At 38.4% G+C, this 16,585-nt stretch overlaps 1 protein-coding gene across 1 annotated transcript in view; it reads left to right on the forward strand.

Moving 5' to 3' along the window:
- Positions 1-12,726, forward strand: part of IFT56 (intraflagellar transport 56) — a 46,623-nt gene extending 33,897 nt beyond the window's left edge. The window contains exons 14-18 of the mRNA XM_075750780.1: positions 2,512-2,595; positions 4,758-4,827; positions 6,206-6,312; positions 9,933-10,066; positions 11,452-12,726. Coding sequence (XP_075606895.1) covers positions 2,512-2,595; positions 4,758-4,827; positions 6,206-6,312; positions 9,933-10,066; positions 11,452-11,563 — 507 coding nt within the window. The 3' untranslated portion in view covers positions 11,564-12,726. The remainder of the gene's footprint in view (positions 1-2,511; positions 2,596-4,757; positions 4,828-6,205; positions 6,313-9,932; positions 10,067-11,451) is intronic.
- The last annotated feature ends 3,859 nt before the right edge of the window (positions 12,727-16,585 follow it).

The following is a 16,585-nucleotide window of genomic DNA, read 5'->3' on the forward strand; positions in this document are numbered from 1 at the left end:
GACAAAAGTTTTCTGCCTACTACCACTTTCCTTGCATGGTCCTTTTGAAGTAGTTGATCATTCTCATCATTTTTTTAGCTGAATCTAGCCACTGCTCAGATTTACTTAGGTCAGTCCCCTTCTCGTCACAGAGACGCAAATAATTCTTCCTGTAGCATGTTACAGGCAAGGTTTAGATGGCATTACAGTCACCTTTGTGTTTCATTCACAGCAATAAACTTCAGCAGAATCTCTGCAGCACTTTATGTGGAGCTATGCACTCTGTGGAGATTGTTTGCATGATATTCCTTCAGGAAACACCACCTTCATCCATGATTGATTAAAACTGCTTTGGGCATGAGAATGTCTCAAAGGACACCTTATTATAAATGTATTGCCAGCTGCCCTGAGGGTGACATTATAACACTGAGGATCAACTGAGAAGACAAGCTAATTCAGGCTCAGCTGAGTTCTGGCCACAACAACTGCTTCATTATTCAACTAGGTATCTGAGCATCTCATTGAAATGGACATCACTCAGAGCAAAGTTAGTTTTATGAAAAGATTGAATACCACTAAAAAGACCACAAAAGAGTGAAGTCCAGCACATGTAATGTGGCTTTAAAATAAAAAATAATAATAATAAAAATCTAGCTGCTGTGAATGTGTTGCACTCCCAGCAGCACTAGTTCATTTCTACCGGTTTTGTTTTTATGGCAGGTCTGGTCTCTAGCACTAATACATCTAGGATAGAATGATGCATTTTTTTACTTTAGTTGCTGACAGAGTTTCCTTTCTGTTCTAATTCAAAAATACAATGAGGGCTATTTTGTTCAAACAGACAAAACTGTTTGTGCAGTAAAACTAGGATCTTGCTCGCCAGCTTTGCTTAACCTTGGACTTGTGCTGATTCACACGAAACTATCATTGAGGAAGAATACAGTGAAGTGTTGTAATTCTCATATGGTGAAACCAGTTAGTTCACCCTAAGGGTACTGAAATGTTTTCACAAACTGAGCTTAAGATTCACCTGATTGGTTCATCCTCATGCTTTCACATAGCTTGCTATATTTGCCAGCTTTTGGACCCTAACATAGACTATTTCTGTGAAGCCCAGACATCCAGCAAATGGTGGCAATCCCCCACCGACGCCTCAAGGCATTAGCTTGATGTATGCAGGTGGACTGGATCAGTACCCTTTGCTGACTGCCTTTGATAGGGGAAGGAAGAGTTTCCTCCAGTGTCCCTACATCATGAGAGAAGATAGAAAGCACTGGGAAAGGGTTTTGCCCCTTGCTTCCCATATCTTTTTGTACAGTCCCAACTATGCTTTTTACCTCCTCCTTACTCCTTAGCAAGAGAACAAAAGTTTGATCTTCCTACACAAGTTTTGTTTCTTTTATAGATGTTATATAAGGAAAAACATTTTTTCTTCCACACACTCTGCTGTTATGCACCCAGGAAGGCTTTTCTTACAGTAACTACAGTGGATAAACCACCCTGCTTTTTTTTCCATGCTCTTTCACAAGCACTGCACCTCTCCTCAGCAGGGATCCTCAATCCCATCCACGCTTGTAGCTGTGGTATTGTGTTTCACCTTACCTCTACCAGGTCTACCCATGCAGCAGTGTGGGACAGTGCTCAATGTAGAACACGCTCAGCTGACTTTGGTCATCTGAGTTATACTTCAATCTGGACATCTGACCATGATCAAATCTAAGTTATTTGGGTCAAACCCAAACATCAGGCTCACCTGCACCTAGAGTTACATTTCTTGCTTTGACCCATGCAGCCTTTCAGAAAAGATACAGATAGATCAACCTGATCTATCATTAACCAGATGTGTCCAGTCTAATGTTATGGGAGAGAAAAACTTAGTGTTGCACTTCAGATAGACAGAAGGGTGCCTGTGAGCAGGGCTTGAGCATAAGAAAGTCCTATTGCATTATGTGCTGCCTGGCTACAGCCTGGTACTATGGCTCCACCTCCATCATGTGATCCAGTGTGTCAGACTAGCATCTGTCACATAACCAGATCCACAGGATCTCTTATTGAACCTTGAGAAGTCCTGGAAAAACAAACTGTTCGTCTCCTTAAGCCATTAGGGACTCAACTGCGTATTTACCACCCTAGTGGTGAAATAAGTGCTTGGGAGGTGAAAGACACCATGGCAGCACAGCATGTCTTCACATGCCCAAAGTGAAAATTACACTTACAAAAGCTGCCCCTGCAATTTTGAGCTTGGAGCATTTTCCAGATCTCTCATGGTTAATACTGTGGAATGTTCCAGCTGTGTTTGTAGTCACGAATGTAGGATGGAAAAGCCAGTCCATAATTTTCTACCCACTGTTTATAAATGCCGTATGTTCATAATGTGGGTTTTTCTTTTTCCTTCCCATTGTCTTGATATAGTGTGACTCAGATTTTTTGGGGAAGGGGGTATTTTTAATGTTGTTATACTATGGCAGGACTTTTGTTTGTTTGGTTTTTGTTTGTTTTATTTGGGTTTTGTCTGTATGGCTTATTTTCCAGAGTTACTTCTACAACGATGACACTTTTAACTTCAACTACGCCCAAGCCAAAGCTGCCATGGGCAATTTTAGTGAGGCTGAAGAGGTATGTATTTACTTTCTTTAAAAAACAACAATGGAAATATTTCCCACATGCTCTCCTCTTTCCTTCCTTTTCTCCCTCCAGATCTTCATGTTGGTTGAAAATAAGCAGGTTGGGTGGAACATCATCTTCCCCTTCTTAGAGGAACTGAAACTCTCAGTGAACACTATTCAGAGAAGATTATCTTGCTAATCTTGTAATGTGAGGTATATGGGGAGTCATGCTGCTTGTGGTGCATCACAAGAGTGCTTGCAGCTATCTCTAATTGATCAAAGAATACCCTCTTAATCAAATTTCCTATGCTTTGTCTGGGATCCCAGGCAGTCTTATTGTTGAGACTGACTAGGGCATGCTGAGTAAAAGACACTGAATAGTTAAGACCTTCTAGGTGTCCCTGGAAATTTGTGTTTAAAAAAAATTTTCTTCCTCTGGGAGATGTGGGAGGAAAAGAGGAAGTGCTCACTATCTTATTCAGCAGCATCCAGATGCAGCTGGAAGAGATTAACTTCTATGCACAGCATTTTTTGTGTCTATGTGCAGTAGAACCTTAATTACAACTAAAATATGCAAAAGCAAATAGCTATTATGAAGATGGCAGTAACATTTTCCACAAGACCAGAAGGAAGACAAGCCAGAAAAAAACAACCATGTAGTCTAAAGTGAATCATATAGGTTTGGTTGGTTTGCGGTTTTTTTGTGTTTTTCCTGTTTAACTTTTTAACTCTTGTTTCTTGACAACAGAGGCCCCCTGGTTTTGGGGGGTTTCTTTCTTGTTTTCTTTTCTTTTCTTTTCCTCCCAGTACCCCCCTCCCTTAATTTCTGTGAGCTGAAATTGCATCTCTCTTTGAGAAAAATATCCAAGACTGTCAGGCAAAATGTATATATATTTCAATTCACCCACCTTAATTTAGTTAGCTTAATGAAAATGCAGGTGAGTATCTTAAAACTATGCTAGCAGGCTATGCTGATAAAAATGATAATGCTATGAGTAAGCTTTAGCTACAGCCAGGCAACAAAGAAACACAAAGGTGTAAACTGCTGTTAATCCACATTTTTCCTCTTATATTCCTACAAATGAGTCTATGTAAACTTGTGTTATGTAGCTGATGCATTTAAATAACAGGATTATGTAATTAAATTGATTAGACTGTCCTAATGTCTGATCTTTGCTTGTGATGATGCTTTCATATAAACACCACAATTCCCCAGTGTTTCATAAACTTGTAAAATATCTCCACATAAAACACTTATTAACTTACTAAGAAGCTTACCTCGCTGGACATAATGAAGAAAAAAAAAAACCCCAAAACTATGATAAAGTCATATTTACACTGATAATGTTCCTTTTTTTTTTTTTTTTTTCTCCTTCCCTTTACCACTCCCAAAATTAGGGGGTCAGCAATGTTTAACCAATAAAAATGTCAGTAATTTGTGGAACTCATTGTTCCAGTACATACATCTGCTCCTATAAAGGTATTTTAAGTTCTGCCAGTAGCATCCTTGTATAGTTACAAATATACCTCCAGAGAGGCATAAATAGTTGGGGTTTTTTCTGTGAGTAAAGCCAGAGTACATTTTAAAATTTATAACTTCCCCCCATGCATCACTTTAGATGTAGAATATAATAAACCTGAATTTGTACAGCAAGTTAGAAAAGACGAACATTTTGCCTTGGAGCCTTACTGACACCAAAATTATTAGAAATGGCTTATTGCTGACCTGGAATGGTCTCTGACATGTATGGGGAGGAAAGGCTTATATATATGTGAAACTTCTGGTATTTCAAGAAGATGCTAATGTAATTGCTTGCATTGCTTTCTAAACAAACACATTCCAAATAGCTTTTCCCACAGGCCCAGTGTTCCTTTGTGCTGTTCGTGTTGCATGGCCGCCCACTGGCACTTGTTCAGAGCAGGCCGCACCCTCCGCGCAGCTTGGCGTTTTGCAGCTGCAGAAGTCCCTAGATAAGCGTGGCACTGTTTGAATCCTCCACCTACCCGATACAGAGAGATGCCCCTGCACTGCACTTGCATACACTAACTCTTCTCATGAAGCAGTTGTTTGTGTGGCTTAAGTCTTAGCTGCGTGTTGAAACGAGGCAGGTCTGCCTTCTGTTTGTTTAAAGTACATGCATGTATAATCTTTTATTTGCCTTCTTCCTGCAGGTGTTCCTTTTGATCCAGAGTGAGAAGATAAAGAATGATTTTGTTTACCTTAGCTGGCTAGCTCGCTGCTGTGAGTCACTTTACCCTCAACATTGCAGAATACAGATCCTCCTCTATTGCATCAGTCTTGGCAATCCACTTTCTTAATTGAATTTAATGTTGTAGGTGGATTCAGAACTGCAAAAGTGAAAAGCTGATTGCACTAGTTATAGTGTGGGTGGTTATTGCACCTTTCATACATCTGGCTTTAGCAAACAATTACTGCTTCAGTGCAATGCTGCCGTAGTTCCGTCAGCATTGTCCTAACCAGTGAACCTTTTTCTTCTCCTTGTCTACTCAATTGCTTGAGTGAAGATTTTCTGTCTTTAAAAACTGAGTTACAACTCTAAAATGTTCAGAGTAAAACATAAAATAGAAGCGTCCATACTGGGTCAGGCCCAAGGGTCTGTCTAACTCCAAGAGTAGCTAGTGTCAGATGCCTAGGGAAGAGAAGAATCAGGCAAGCATATGTGGTATTTTTTTTCCTATCACATTATTCTTTGCATTGTTCAAACTCCTGTGCCTCAAGGATGTCCTTTATTATCTCCAGCATATTTTTCTTCCTTAAACTTTTCAATTCTTTCCTTGAAACTGGAACATTTTTGCTATGTTTAATATTCTACAGAAAATTTTATTTAGTATTTCTGAGTCAGTTTTTAAAACATTGCAGACTACACCTCAGTACAGATAGTGCTGCAGCATCACATGCAAAATAGTATAGCTGGGATGGAAGATTCAGATTCTTTTATTTCTAGTTGTGTATAGCAGGGATGATTAAAGTTAAAGGCCAATGAAAAATTCTACTCATATAGACAAATTTCCAGGACAAATCTCAGGCATTTGGAAACATTTTTTCTAGTAGACACATAATGACAAGTTTTGTTATGCTTGGAGGGGCTTTGTGTGTCGTCCCCTCCTCGCTTTTGGTTTGTTAGGAATCTTGGGAATTGAATGTTTAGATTGAGGTGGGCACCAAGTATTAAAGACCTCAGCTCGGTGCCAATTAAAATTTGTCTATGTGTAAGAACACATAATCCTAAATCTCACCATCTAAATGGATTGCCACAGTTCATTGTCCTGCATAAAAGAACTTCTCTAATGCTTTCTATTCTGTTCCTTAATCAAATCTGAAATCATGAGAGTTGTGCTTATTGCTGTATCTGTGAAATAGAAATTGAGATGTAAATGCCATAATTATTCCTCTTGACATTGATATTCTCTGATGAATTGGCTGTTATCTCTAGTAAGGCAGCAGATAAGAACAAGTTTCCCTTCCCAACCTCATGCTTGCAGGGTGAGGCATGTGTTTACATTAAGCAAAGAAATTTAGGAACATTTATTCCATCTGCCATTGAGTATTGTGCATGGCGTATTGTTTTCACAATCCCAGCTTTTTGTTGCTATTGCAGATATTATGAATAAGAAACCACAGTTGGCCTGGAAGCTCTATCTGAAGATGGAGACCTCAGGGGAGTCCTTTAACCTATTGCAACTCATTGCAAATGATTGCTACAAAGTGAGTCTTCTCTTTAGAACTTGGTGTATGGCATGTTAATTTAGTGATTGTACCAACAGCCATTTTTTGGATACTTTCCATCATTGTCATAACTAGTGCACTTTCTCCTATAACAGCGGGATGTCTAATAGTGTAGACGAGTTGTTAAGTACTAGTCAGTATTTTAACCTACAGGCCTTCTTGGTAGACAACCCACTGATTAAAATGTTGGTAAATTACTGCATGCTTGAGCTATCAATAACAGTTTCTTCTACTAGGGATTCATTGTTGGTAGAAATGACAAGAAACTTTTAAGAAAAAAAAAATCTAGCATAGATTCAGCAATGAAGCTTATGCTGCGTTTTTTCTGGGACAGCATTATTTTTTCCTTAAAGTTTGTAATAGCAATGGGAGATACTCCTTTGTTAATCATAAGGAAATGGAAAGAGAATTCTCACAACTACTATTCTATCTGCCCAAGTATGGCAGACACATGACGTGTGTAGTCATTAGGCATAAAACTACTTAGAAAAAAGCTTAACTGCCTGCAGTGGGGATCCCTGCTCACTCATCATAGTTCTTCTTTTGAACCTTTTCTAGAGGGGACTTTTAATGAGATGAGGTTAGATTAAGCTGTCTATCATTTTTAAAAGTCAAGCTAGACAAGACAATGTCCACTTTTGTAGGGATGCTCTGGGCATTTTAGAACTAGTTAAAATATATGCTACCTTACTTGTACTGAGCTAGATTGTGTTTAGTAGTTCTGATGCTCTGTGCTAATACACTGCTGGCACACCTCCAAATTCTAGTTTATACAAAGCTATGTTAATGGTGAAGAGATCTTGGGAAGCTGATTACAATTCTGCCTAAATTCCTAACATCTAATTCTTCAGATGGTGTCTATACGCAGTGAGACTTAGCTCTGGTTCAAGTTATTTGCTGTTTTGCAAAGCATGGAAAAAACCCAACATGAGAGCTTAATCCATAGGATGGATGTAGAGGCATGTAACAGAAAGTTGTTTGACAGGATTGTAAATGGTACTATAGGAGAAAGAAAAATTGGTTATCCTATGCAGAGTACTGCTGTGCAAGATTTCAGTAGACAATTAAAGAATGCTGTATCCGGCATCCCGTCTGTCGTCTACAAGGATGATTGCACTGTGTTGGGACCTAGAGGAGTAGCAAGTGATAGGAGAAAAGGATGTTCTTTGGAAAACTGTCATGGTGAGACACAGGCCATCCAGTTTTCAGAATGTATTGGCCAGAGCCAGAAGGTGGACTGAAGTTATTTGGGGAGAGACCATTTTAGATTTAATTTAACTTAAATATAGAATGTAAAGACAGATTGTAATTTTGTGATTGTGTAAATATAGTAGTTCACTGCTTTAAGAAGGCAGATGTGAGAAGAGCAGAACACAGATAATACATGTAAAGCTCATGGAGCTGGTTCAGTGGAGTCTGATGCCAGCTGGCTAAGAGCTGGCAGCTATTAGCATAGGTTTATTAGAGATACAATGACCAAACTTGCCATCATAGAAGAAAGACAGTAAACTAAGTCCTACTGGAAAACCTCCCAATGATTCTCAGTTCAGCCAAGCTCTCCAAAGAGCAGCAATATCCATGTACTATTTGTAACACTTTTTTTGCTGTTTTCCTTCGTCTGACAAAGTAACAAGTTCTCAACATTCTAACAAACACATAACTGAAAGTCAGAAAATCTACCTTGTGATCTCAAAAGCATTCTTCTAAAACTGAGCAAATTCTCTCTTGCACATCTTTCAAGTATTCAATCAACCATCTCACCCTAAAAGTCTTGTTGCTCAGGCAAGCGGCTATGCCTCTGGTGTTTCCCATAGCTGCAATTTGTGAAAGCAAGTTGACAATCAGACCTTATGTAAAATCTTTCTCTAGACCATTTTAAGTCTCACTTAAATCAGTTGATTACTTTGCCTAAATTCTTCTCAAAACCTTATTGTACTCTAGAGGAGAAGCAGCTCCACACTTTGCATTTATCTAGAGCTCATGAAAACTGCACTTCCAGGACTAAATTTTTCAGCCTAATTATATGTCTAGATATGGCCATTGATGACTGCTCCAAAGCACAAGGAATTTAATTTCAAAAATTATTACTGTAGTGTTATAACTTGTCTTTCTACACTACCAGCTGTTTGTACCTCTTCCAATAAATGGCAAGGTCCATGTTATTTGAGTTTATGTAGAATTTTCCAGTTGTTTCTGAAACGTTATATTGGACATCCACAAACAGCAGCATAGCTGTAGCTTAAGAAAGCAGTTGCACTAGACTTCACTCAACAGAATGCTGAATGAACATGGATAGAGCAAGGTCAACAGTGTCCTGAGACTAGGCATACCTTGATGCCTCATTTCTGTGCTGATAGAAGTTGTTCAGTGAGGAAGCTGGGATGCAGGACTTTCTTGCTGCTTTTCATGCAATAGCCCATCTTATCCATATAGGGAACAGCACTTCACTTGGGGCGAAGCATTTTATGTCAGACAGGAGGAGGACATTAAACTGGTATCTGCTTAGTGGAACTACATCAGATGCCAGTTTGGAGAAATCGGTATTCAATTTTTTCTTTTTAGCTGACACATCTGATACTGTTTATACTCACTACCTTTATTCTAATTTTTTAGTGCATTTAAGTGCTTGTGAGTCACCTGTGGTTAAAATCACTGTTTATGTGAAAAAAAGGGAATTATTACTCATTCAGTAGTACCTGTGTTTCTCTGACTGAAGTTTTCAAACATAACTCCCACAGCCTGTCCTTTTTTTCTCAGCAGATACAGGCTTCCAGCCACCAAAGGATGGGAGGTTGTGCTCATTCTACCTCCTCTGCTCTCTCATAGGAAGATGCTAGCCACAAACAAGATTGCTATTCAGGCTTGTCTAAGTGAAGAACACTCAGTCACAGATACGACTCACATGAGTTATGCTGACTTCAAAAGCCACAGTTACTGTGGTCACTCTTTTTGCACTGACTGTTGCCAAACTACTTGCTGCTTGTTCCCATTTACACGTAGAGAACCCAAGGCAGAAAAGATAGGGTACACAGTGGATTTTCCTATGCTCAGGAAAATTTTGGATTATAGAGTCCCTGAATCTTATTTTGCAGTGTACTGTAACAATGAAGAAAAAAGAATTATCTCTAAGTTAAACCCAAAAGACATCCAAAAATGTCTCTGTGACCATCTCTAGATGAGGAAAAGTGGTTCCGTTTTCAAACGTTTGGACAAGTTTGAAGTTGATATTCTATTAAGGACTTTGATATAGTTGGTATGACACTAGATAGGGCACCTCATTAAAGAGAAGTTCTTTAAGCTAGTACTATCTATATATGATCAAAACAACAGTGCTGATTGTTGCCAACTAATAAAGTTCACAGTGCAGTTTGTCTATAATATGTTCCAAGACATAGAGCAGTAATGTTATAATACCACCTGTTTCTCTACATAGAACTGAAACGTGTCTGTTCTGTGTCACTTGCTGCCTGCAGAAAAACAGGAAAATGTCCATTGCTTCTATGACTTACTGCTGATTTCAGAAAACTGAGATCAAAAACTTTAATCCCCTTCTGAAAGACGGTCATATAATCAGGAATAATGTTTCACTTTCTGTGCAGATGCGTCAGTTTTACTATTCAGCCAAAGCATTTGATGTTCTGGAGAGACTGGACAGTAATCCTGAATACTGGGAAGGCAAGAGAGGTGCTTGTGTGGGCGTCTTTCAAATGATCTTAGCTGGCCGAGAAGCAAAGTGAGTATTCTGTGTTGTATCTGAATTTGTTTTGCTCTTTTCCTATTTCCAGTTAAGCCAGAATCATAATCTTAGTTTTAGGACTACATATCCTCTTCCAATTCTTTATTGACCTTTCAGAGAACAGACACTCTGGCCAGTGGTTCTATATGCACTGTTCAATTTGAAGTGTATCATCTTCCACACCAACAGTTGTAAAATATATGGTGGAGAATAACTTATCAGCAAATGCTATGAATTGTAGGAATCCAAAATATATTAGTCATTATACTAGGAAGAGCTAAGTTATAAATGTGGTTTGTTCATGAATCATAGAATGGTTTGGGTTGGAACTGAGGGAAAAGAACCTCATTTCATGTTCATGGCTTAAGAATGGAAAACTGTCCTGTGACATTTTAAGGTTCATAGAACAGAACTAAGGAAACATTTACTCAGCGCTGTAGGAAGAACATGATTTCTTTAAACAGTGAGTAGATGAGACTGTGTTTTCACTAAAATTTGCTTTCTCAAGACGCTGTCCATGTCAGACAAATATACTCACTTGATGAAAGCTTAAAGGAGGTTATCTGTGTTACTGATAATTTTGCTTTTGGCCCATTTCATTGGATGGTAGAACGAGAGAAAATAGTGAGGCTGTATTTAAGAACTGTTCCCTCATGAATATTCTGCTGTGATGCTGGATGGCCATTCTCCCCTGGCCAAAGTTGCTGTTTCGTACACACCTACCAGTTGTGTATCTTGGCTTCTACATCTTCCTTGTATTCCCTTCTCTGCTGGAACAATCATCTCATTAACTTGCTGCACCCTTCAAGTGTCCTTTTAGCAATTACTACAGTAGATACAGCAAAATACACATAGCTTGCCTATTTTTCAATACGCATACAAGTTCTTGCTGTAAAGTAGCTGGCAAACCACAGCTTCATACTGGTTTATCCTAATGTTCATTTCCATGTTATTTGAATTTATGTGCAAGGTGCTTTGGCAGCATTAAGCTAGATGTTGCCGTACTGAAGACTAGCAAGTAGCATTAAAGACAAAAAAACATTTGTCTTGTTGTGGGGAACTATTTTGCAAGAGTAAGGATTTATATATAAATACACACATGCGCATGCACATTAAACTCCAAAGTAATTACATTTTGCTGATTTCTTTTTTTTTTTTCTTTTAATTTCTCTCCTTATTGCAATTGTATACAAGACTTTTTTTTTTTTTTTATGGTCCCCTGGGTGCTAATCTACTGTGCATTTTTACCTATCCCTACTCTGCACATGAATGGACTGTCTGTCTAGAAACCATGTTTTGCAAAATAGTTTGGATGTGGGTAGTTGCTTATTGTATCGCTTGGGTCTCACCCCCATTTAAATCTTTGCTTTTCACTTTTGTAGAGAGACTCTACGGGAAGTATTGCATCTTCTGAAGAGCACTGGTAATTCTCAAGTAGAATACATTGTCCGCATCATGAAAAAGTGGGCCAAGGAGAACAGAGTCCCTGTTTAAGTCAGTGCCACAAAATGAACTGGGTCAGTTACTGTTGTGTGTGTGACTGTAAGGTGTAGATCTTGGTTTCTCCTGTGCATTCTGGGTATCACCTTCCTTGCAGGACTTGAGACTATCAAGCAGGTTGACTCAGCTGAGGAGCAGCGTAGTGCAGTGAGATTGCAAAACATTCAGCAAGGGTTTTTTTGTTGGGTTTGTTTTTTTTTTAATTACGACTTTATTGGTACTTTTTCTGTTGCACTACTCTCTATTCCTCATTCAAAGTCTCTCATTGTTTTTAGTAGTAATTCCAACTGTCCGCAAGTCAAAGTGCTCCTCAGATGTTCCCCAGATTTCCTAACAGGTCTTCTGGCCTCTGGAGAAGAATCATTTGCTAAAGGGCTGAGATAAATCTGCTTCAGCAAGAGGTGGAATGTGGCAAGTAGAGGGGATGATGGTGACAAGCAAAAGCCAGTACTAGGGTATCAGATAATACATAAAGACTTCTATATATTACCTGTCCAGGGTAAAATACAAACTGTATTCTGAGCACTGTCCTTTTCTGGATAAATCTCAGTAACTAATACCTTCATCTCTTATTTTTGTCTATAAGGATTGTTTTCTCTCTTACCCTTAATTCTGATGATGAGGGTTAATCAACCCAAAATGCTAAGCTCCAAAGTGGCTTATCTGCTTTCTAGGTTGGTAGCAAAACATGACCATCTTTTTCAGACCATGGAGATTTGACCAACTCTATTGTTCAATCTTGCTTTGAGGTCTGAATCTCAAAATATTTATTCATGTTAATATAATTCATGTGAGCAATACCTTTAGTTCAGCAATCTGATGGATAAAAGAACTGGATGTTTTGAATAATTTTCTTCAGCATTTACCACCCTAGTTAGCAATATATTTATTATATTTTTGGATTTATTATACTCTCCTGTTTTCTAAGGAAAACAGTTCAGGGAATACATAATTCTAAAAGAATGCAGCAGTTGTAACATAGAAATGTATTATATGTTTTGCAGCGAAAAACATTTGTATATTATTTGTAAAAGGAAAATTTACAATTTGTAAAATACTTACAAACTATTTTTTTATCTTTTTTGGGGGGGAACTCAGAATACTGTTTTCTCTACTGTCTCTGCTTTGAATAAAGCTCTTAATTGAATCTACAGTTTGAATGTCTCGTTGGTCTTGTGTTGCTTCATACTTTTCTGCTTTTCAACAGAAATTGAAATAGTGTATATTCATTTTGCTGTGGAAGAGGGCAGATTTGTGACTGGTCATTAAATGTCTGGTCAGTAATCAGTCGAAGGCAAGCCAATGGCCTTGGTCCTGATTTATGGTGGTTTGATGCTGAAAATAAGGAGTCTGGGTGTATATGGAACATATACACCTTTCTGCCATATAGCATGTGTGTGTTTTTACTGCTTTAAGCAAAAACTGTGGGTATCATCATTCAAGTATCTAAAAGTACATTGATAGTTGTGGCTACTTGCATTTACATGTATTTACATCTAGAATACTGGTCCATCATACCAGCAACAACAGTAAAGCCTTTCAGCAGGGGCAACTTTACACTGATTCAAAAGAGGTGTGAAAGGAGCAGTACTTTCACTGAAAGCAGTCTGAAAACACCTTTCATTTGTAAATGGCATTTTTCTTTTCCACCCAGTTTAATTAACTTGGAAACAGATCCGGAATACAATTATGAGTCTTGGTACAAAGCTTCAAAAAATTATGTTGGTGGCTTTGTAAGAGATGTTAAATGCACTAATTACTCCTCCCTTTATTGAAGCTTAACCTGCAGGAGGGCTGAAGAGCATCCAAATCCATTGCAGACCATTTTACCCGTTGGTTGAATCTTCTGAAATAAATGAGATGGCATTACAGCATATGGGCTTGTCGACTAATTTTAAATTCTCTGTCTGTGACCAGTGAAGAAGGTTTTGAAAACGTCACCTATTAACTATAGTCACAAAGTCATATTTGATATGTTAAGTAATGTGGGGTTTAGCACAGTGCATTTTATTGACCAGTAATAAAGCTTTCGTCTTTATGTCTTGAAAGAACAGAGTACTGCAGGGCTTTGCCTTGAGCAACGGTAAAGTAAAAGATATATTACACATTGTCCTAGCATTTAGAGTCTTGGTAATGGAACAGATATGTAGGTACTACTAAAATACAGAACAAGAAAAGTGCTGAAATAGTGGTGTTTATTTTACCTTAGAAACATGTTCTAAGAACATTTTCCATTGTTTAATCTGAGATCATATTCAAAGAACAGAGGTGTGAATAGAAGTTGCCTTAGATGAAACAGAAAGGGAAGTTAATAAGAATTTCTAAAGCTGTTTCTCAGGTTGGGTTAACAAAGTTTTATCCCTGCCGTTTCCCTGAACTGTGGGAATTTAAGGAGTCAAGGTACTCTAAATAGTACAGCTGGGAGTGAAGGTAGATGTAGAGAAAAACAACAGTGACCTATACAGAACAAACAGGCGGTGAAGAATGCATGTGCAGAGGCAGAGAAACAGCTAAGTTTATTGGGTCAGGAGTAAGTGAATATAAAATTGATAACAGGAGCATTTCAGATAATGTAGTGGAAGAGAGACTAAGGCAGAAAGAAATTGCTGCGTCATTAGAATTTCAAGGAAGAGTATGGAAAACACAGTTATTTCTTGCACTTGGAATAAGCATCTGATTCTGAAAAATAGGATATAGAGAAGGTACTGTGCTAGCAATCATATCATTAGTAGAGAAAGCCAAACCTGAAACAGTGTGTAACTGCTTCTAGTTGGGCACTGACCCATTCCTGATAGATAAAGAAGATGACCTTTAATTAAGCTTGGTCATACCTGAACAACATATTTGCCAATAACATCTAAGTGAATTACACTGCACGGGAGGACGTTTATCCTGTCTGTTGCTGCGAGTTCCAGGATAACATCCATTTTGGCCAGCATCTGAGCTGATCCAATATAGCAGCAGCCCTCTTGGATTAATTCTGGAATCCAGCATATAACTTCTAAGCACAGTAACAGCTGGGGCCAAGTAATGTAAACCTAAACTGGAGGTGGCAAGTTCACCGTGAAGGAAAAGTTGTGTCACGTTCCACCTCTGTAGGCTGCAGCAGGCATTTAGGTTTATGTGGTTCTCTCAGCTTGAAGATCGCTCATTGATCTTCATAAGAAAGTTGTTTAAGGTTGAATAAGGAACTTGTCCGTTAATTAGTAAGATACGACATAAACAATTACATGTACAGCTGTTGCTGTAGCTTCATTAGATGGGAGCTGTATGTACATTAAGAAAAACATCTGGGTTTTGCCCACTGGTTTACTCTCTAACCAAATTTTTCACTGTATTATGTCCAGAAGTAACTTCCAGTCAATCTTTTTTGAGGTTCATTTCCAGAATTCCCTCTCCCCGTTTCACCTATTCATAGCTGGAGAGGGACTGTTTATCAGGGAGTGAAGTGGTAGGAAAAGGGGTAATGGGTTTAAACTGAGAGAGGGCAGATTTAGATTTGATATTAGGAAAAAGGTCTTTACAGTGAGGGTGCTGAGGCGCTGGAACAGGTTGCCCAGAGAGGCTGTGGATGCCCCATCCCTGGAAGTGTTTAAGGCCAGGTTGGATGGGACTTTGGGCAACCTGGTCTAGTGGAGGGTGTCCCTGCCTATGGCAGGGGGGTTGGAACTAGATGATCTTTGAGGTCCCTTCCAACCAAAACCATTCTATGATTCTATGGTATGATCACTGATTAAGCAGATATTTACATGAAAGTGTCACCACTAACCATTAAAATCAACTCTTCAATCAGCTACTAGATAATCTGGCCTGACCCTGCATATTGCAACATGGTAGATTTCATCTGCTAATCTTTGTGTTGAATCCAATAACTTGGATTTCCATAAAAATATTTGCCAGAAAAACTTAAGAGTCTTAATTTGAAGGTGGTTAACAAAAATCCATAGTTTTACTTCGCAATTTACTCAAATGGTTAAATTACCTTTGCTCTTCTAGAAATTGTACCTTCGTTCTAAATTCAGCTTGTTTGGCCTTGTTTTCTAATATTTGATTCATCCAATGTTCATCTTTGCTGTTACTCATATTAAAGCCTAGCATTCTTTGTTTCAGTGGGTTTGGTTTTTTGGTTTTTTTTTTTTTTCAATCTTTAAGTATGCATAAACTGCAAGCAAGTCACCTCTGTCTGTATTGAAGACAGCATCCCTTGTAAGGATATTTTCCAGGCTGGAAAACTGGCAATCAGTTTGTCAACAGATTTTTTTAAAAAATATGGCCATGAAGCACTGGGCATACTTTATCGCTGTATGTGACGCTGGACTATGCTCCTCCATACTGCTGCTCATTATTCTACATGTGTACTCAAAGACTGCATTCACCCTTTTTGTCATATTATCACAGGGGGAGCTTGCATTAAATTGCTTCTCGACTGTGACACAACATCTAGGGTTTCTCCAGAACTGGTATTTTCCAGGATACAGTCCACCTTTCTGAAGAGACAGCCTACCTTTAGCTCTACAAAAAATGTACTTTCTTTGAATGAGCTGTTTTCCAGCTTATGCAGATCACTCTGTGTGACTGTCTTATCCTCACTAATTACTAGTCTGTTTCTCTGCAGCCTTTTATTAGTGCTGTTTTACATTTCTGGATCACCAAGGGATATGTTGGATCCTCCATCCTTCCAGGGCCCTATTAAGGCAAACCCCCAAAACATTCTATTAATGATGACTGATGGCTAATTTTCATAATTTGTAATTCTCAGTTTATTTAACATGTACCTTACAGAAACTGTATTATGCTATTCTTTAAATTAGTATATGATATTAGAAATGTATATATTACATTTGTATAATTGCAATATTCAGCTAAACTTGTAAAAGATCCATGTCATGGGAGCTAATACTTCCCGTTCATTCTTTGTTAGATGAGCCTTACTGCATCCCAGAAAGATTGATGGAGTCCAGTTGTTCAAGACTGCTTGCAGAATTTGAAACAACATTTTTTTCCCTATAGTCACAT

This window comes from Balearica regulorum, chromosome 1 (genome assembly GCF_011004875.1).
Source record: "Balearica regulorum gibbericeps isolate bBalReg1 chromosome 1, bBalReg1.pri, whole genome shotgun sequence".
Classification (NCBI taxonomy): domain Eukaryota; kingdom Metazoa; phylum Chordata; class Aves; order Gruiformes; family Gruidae; genus Balearica; species Balearica regulorum.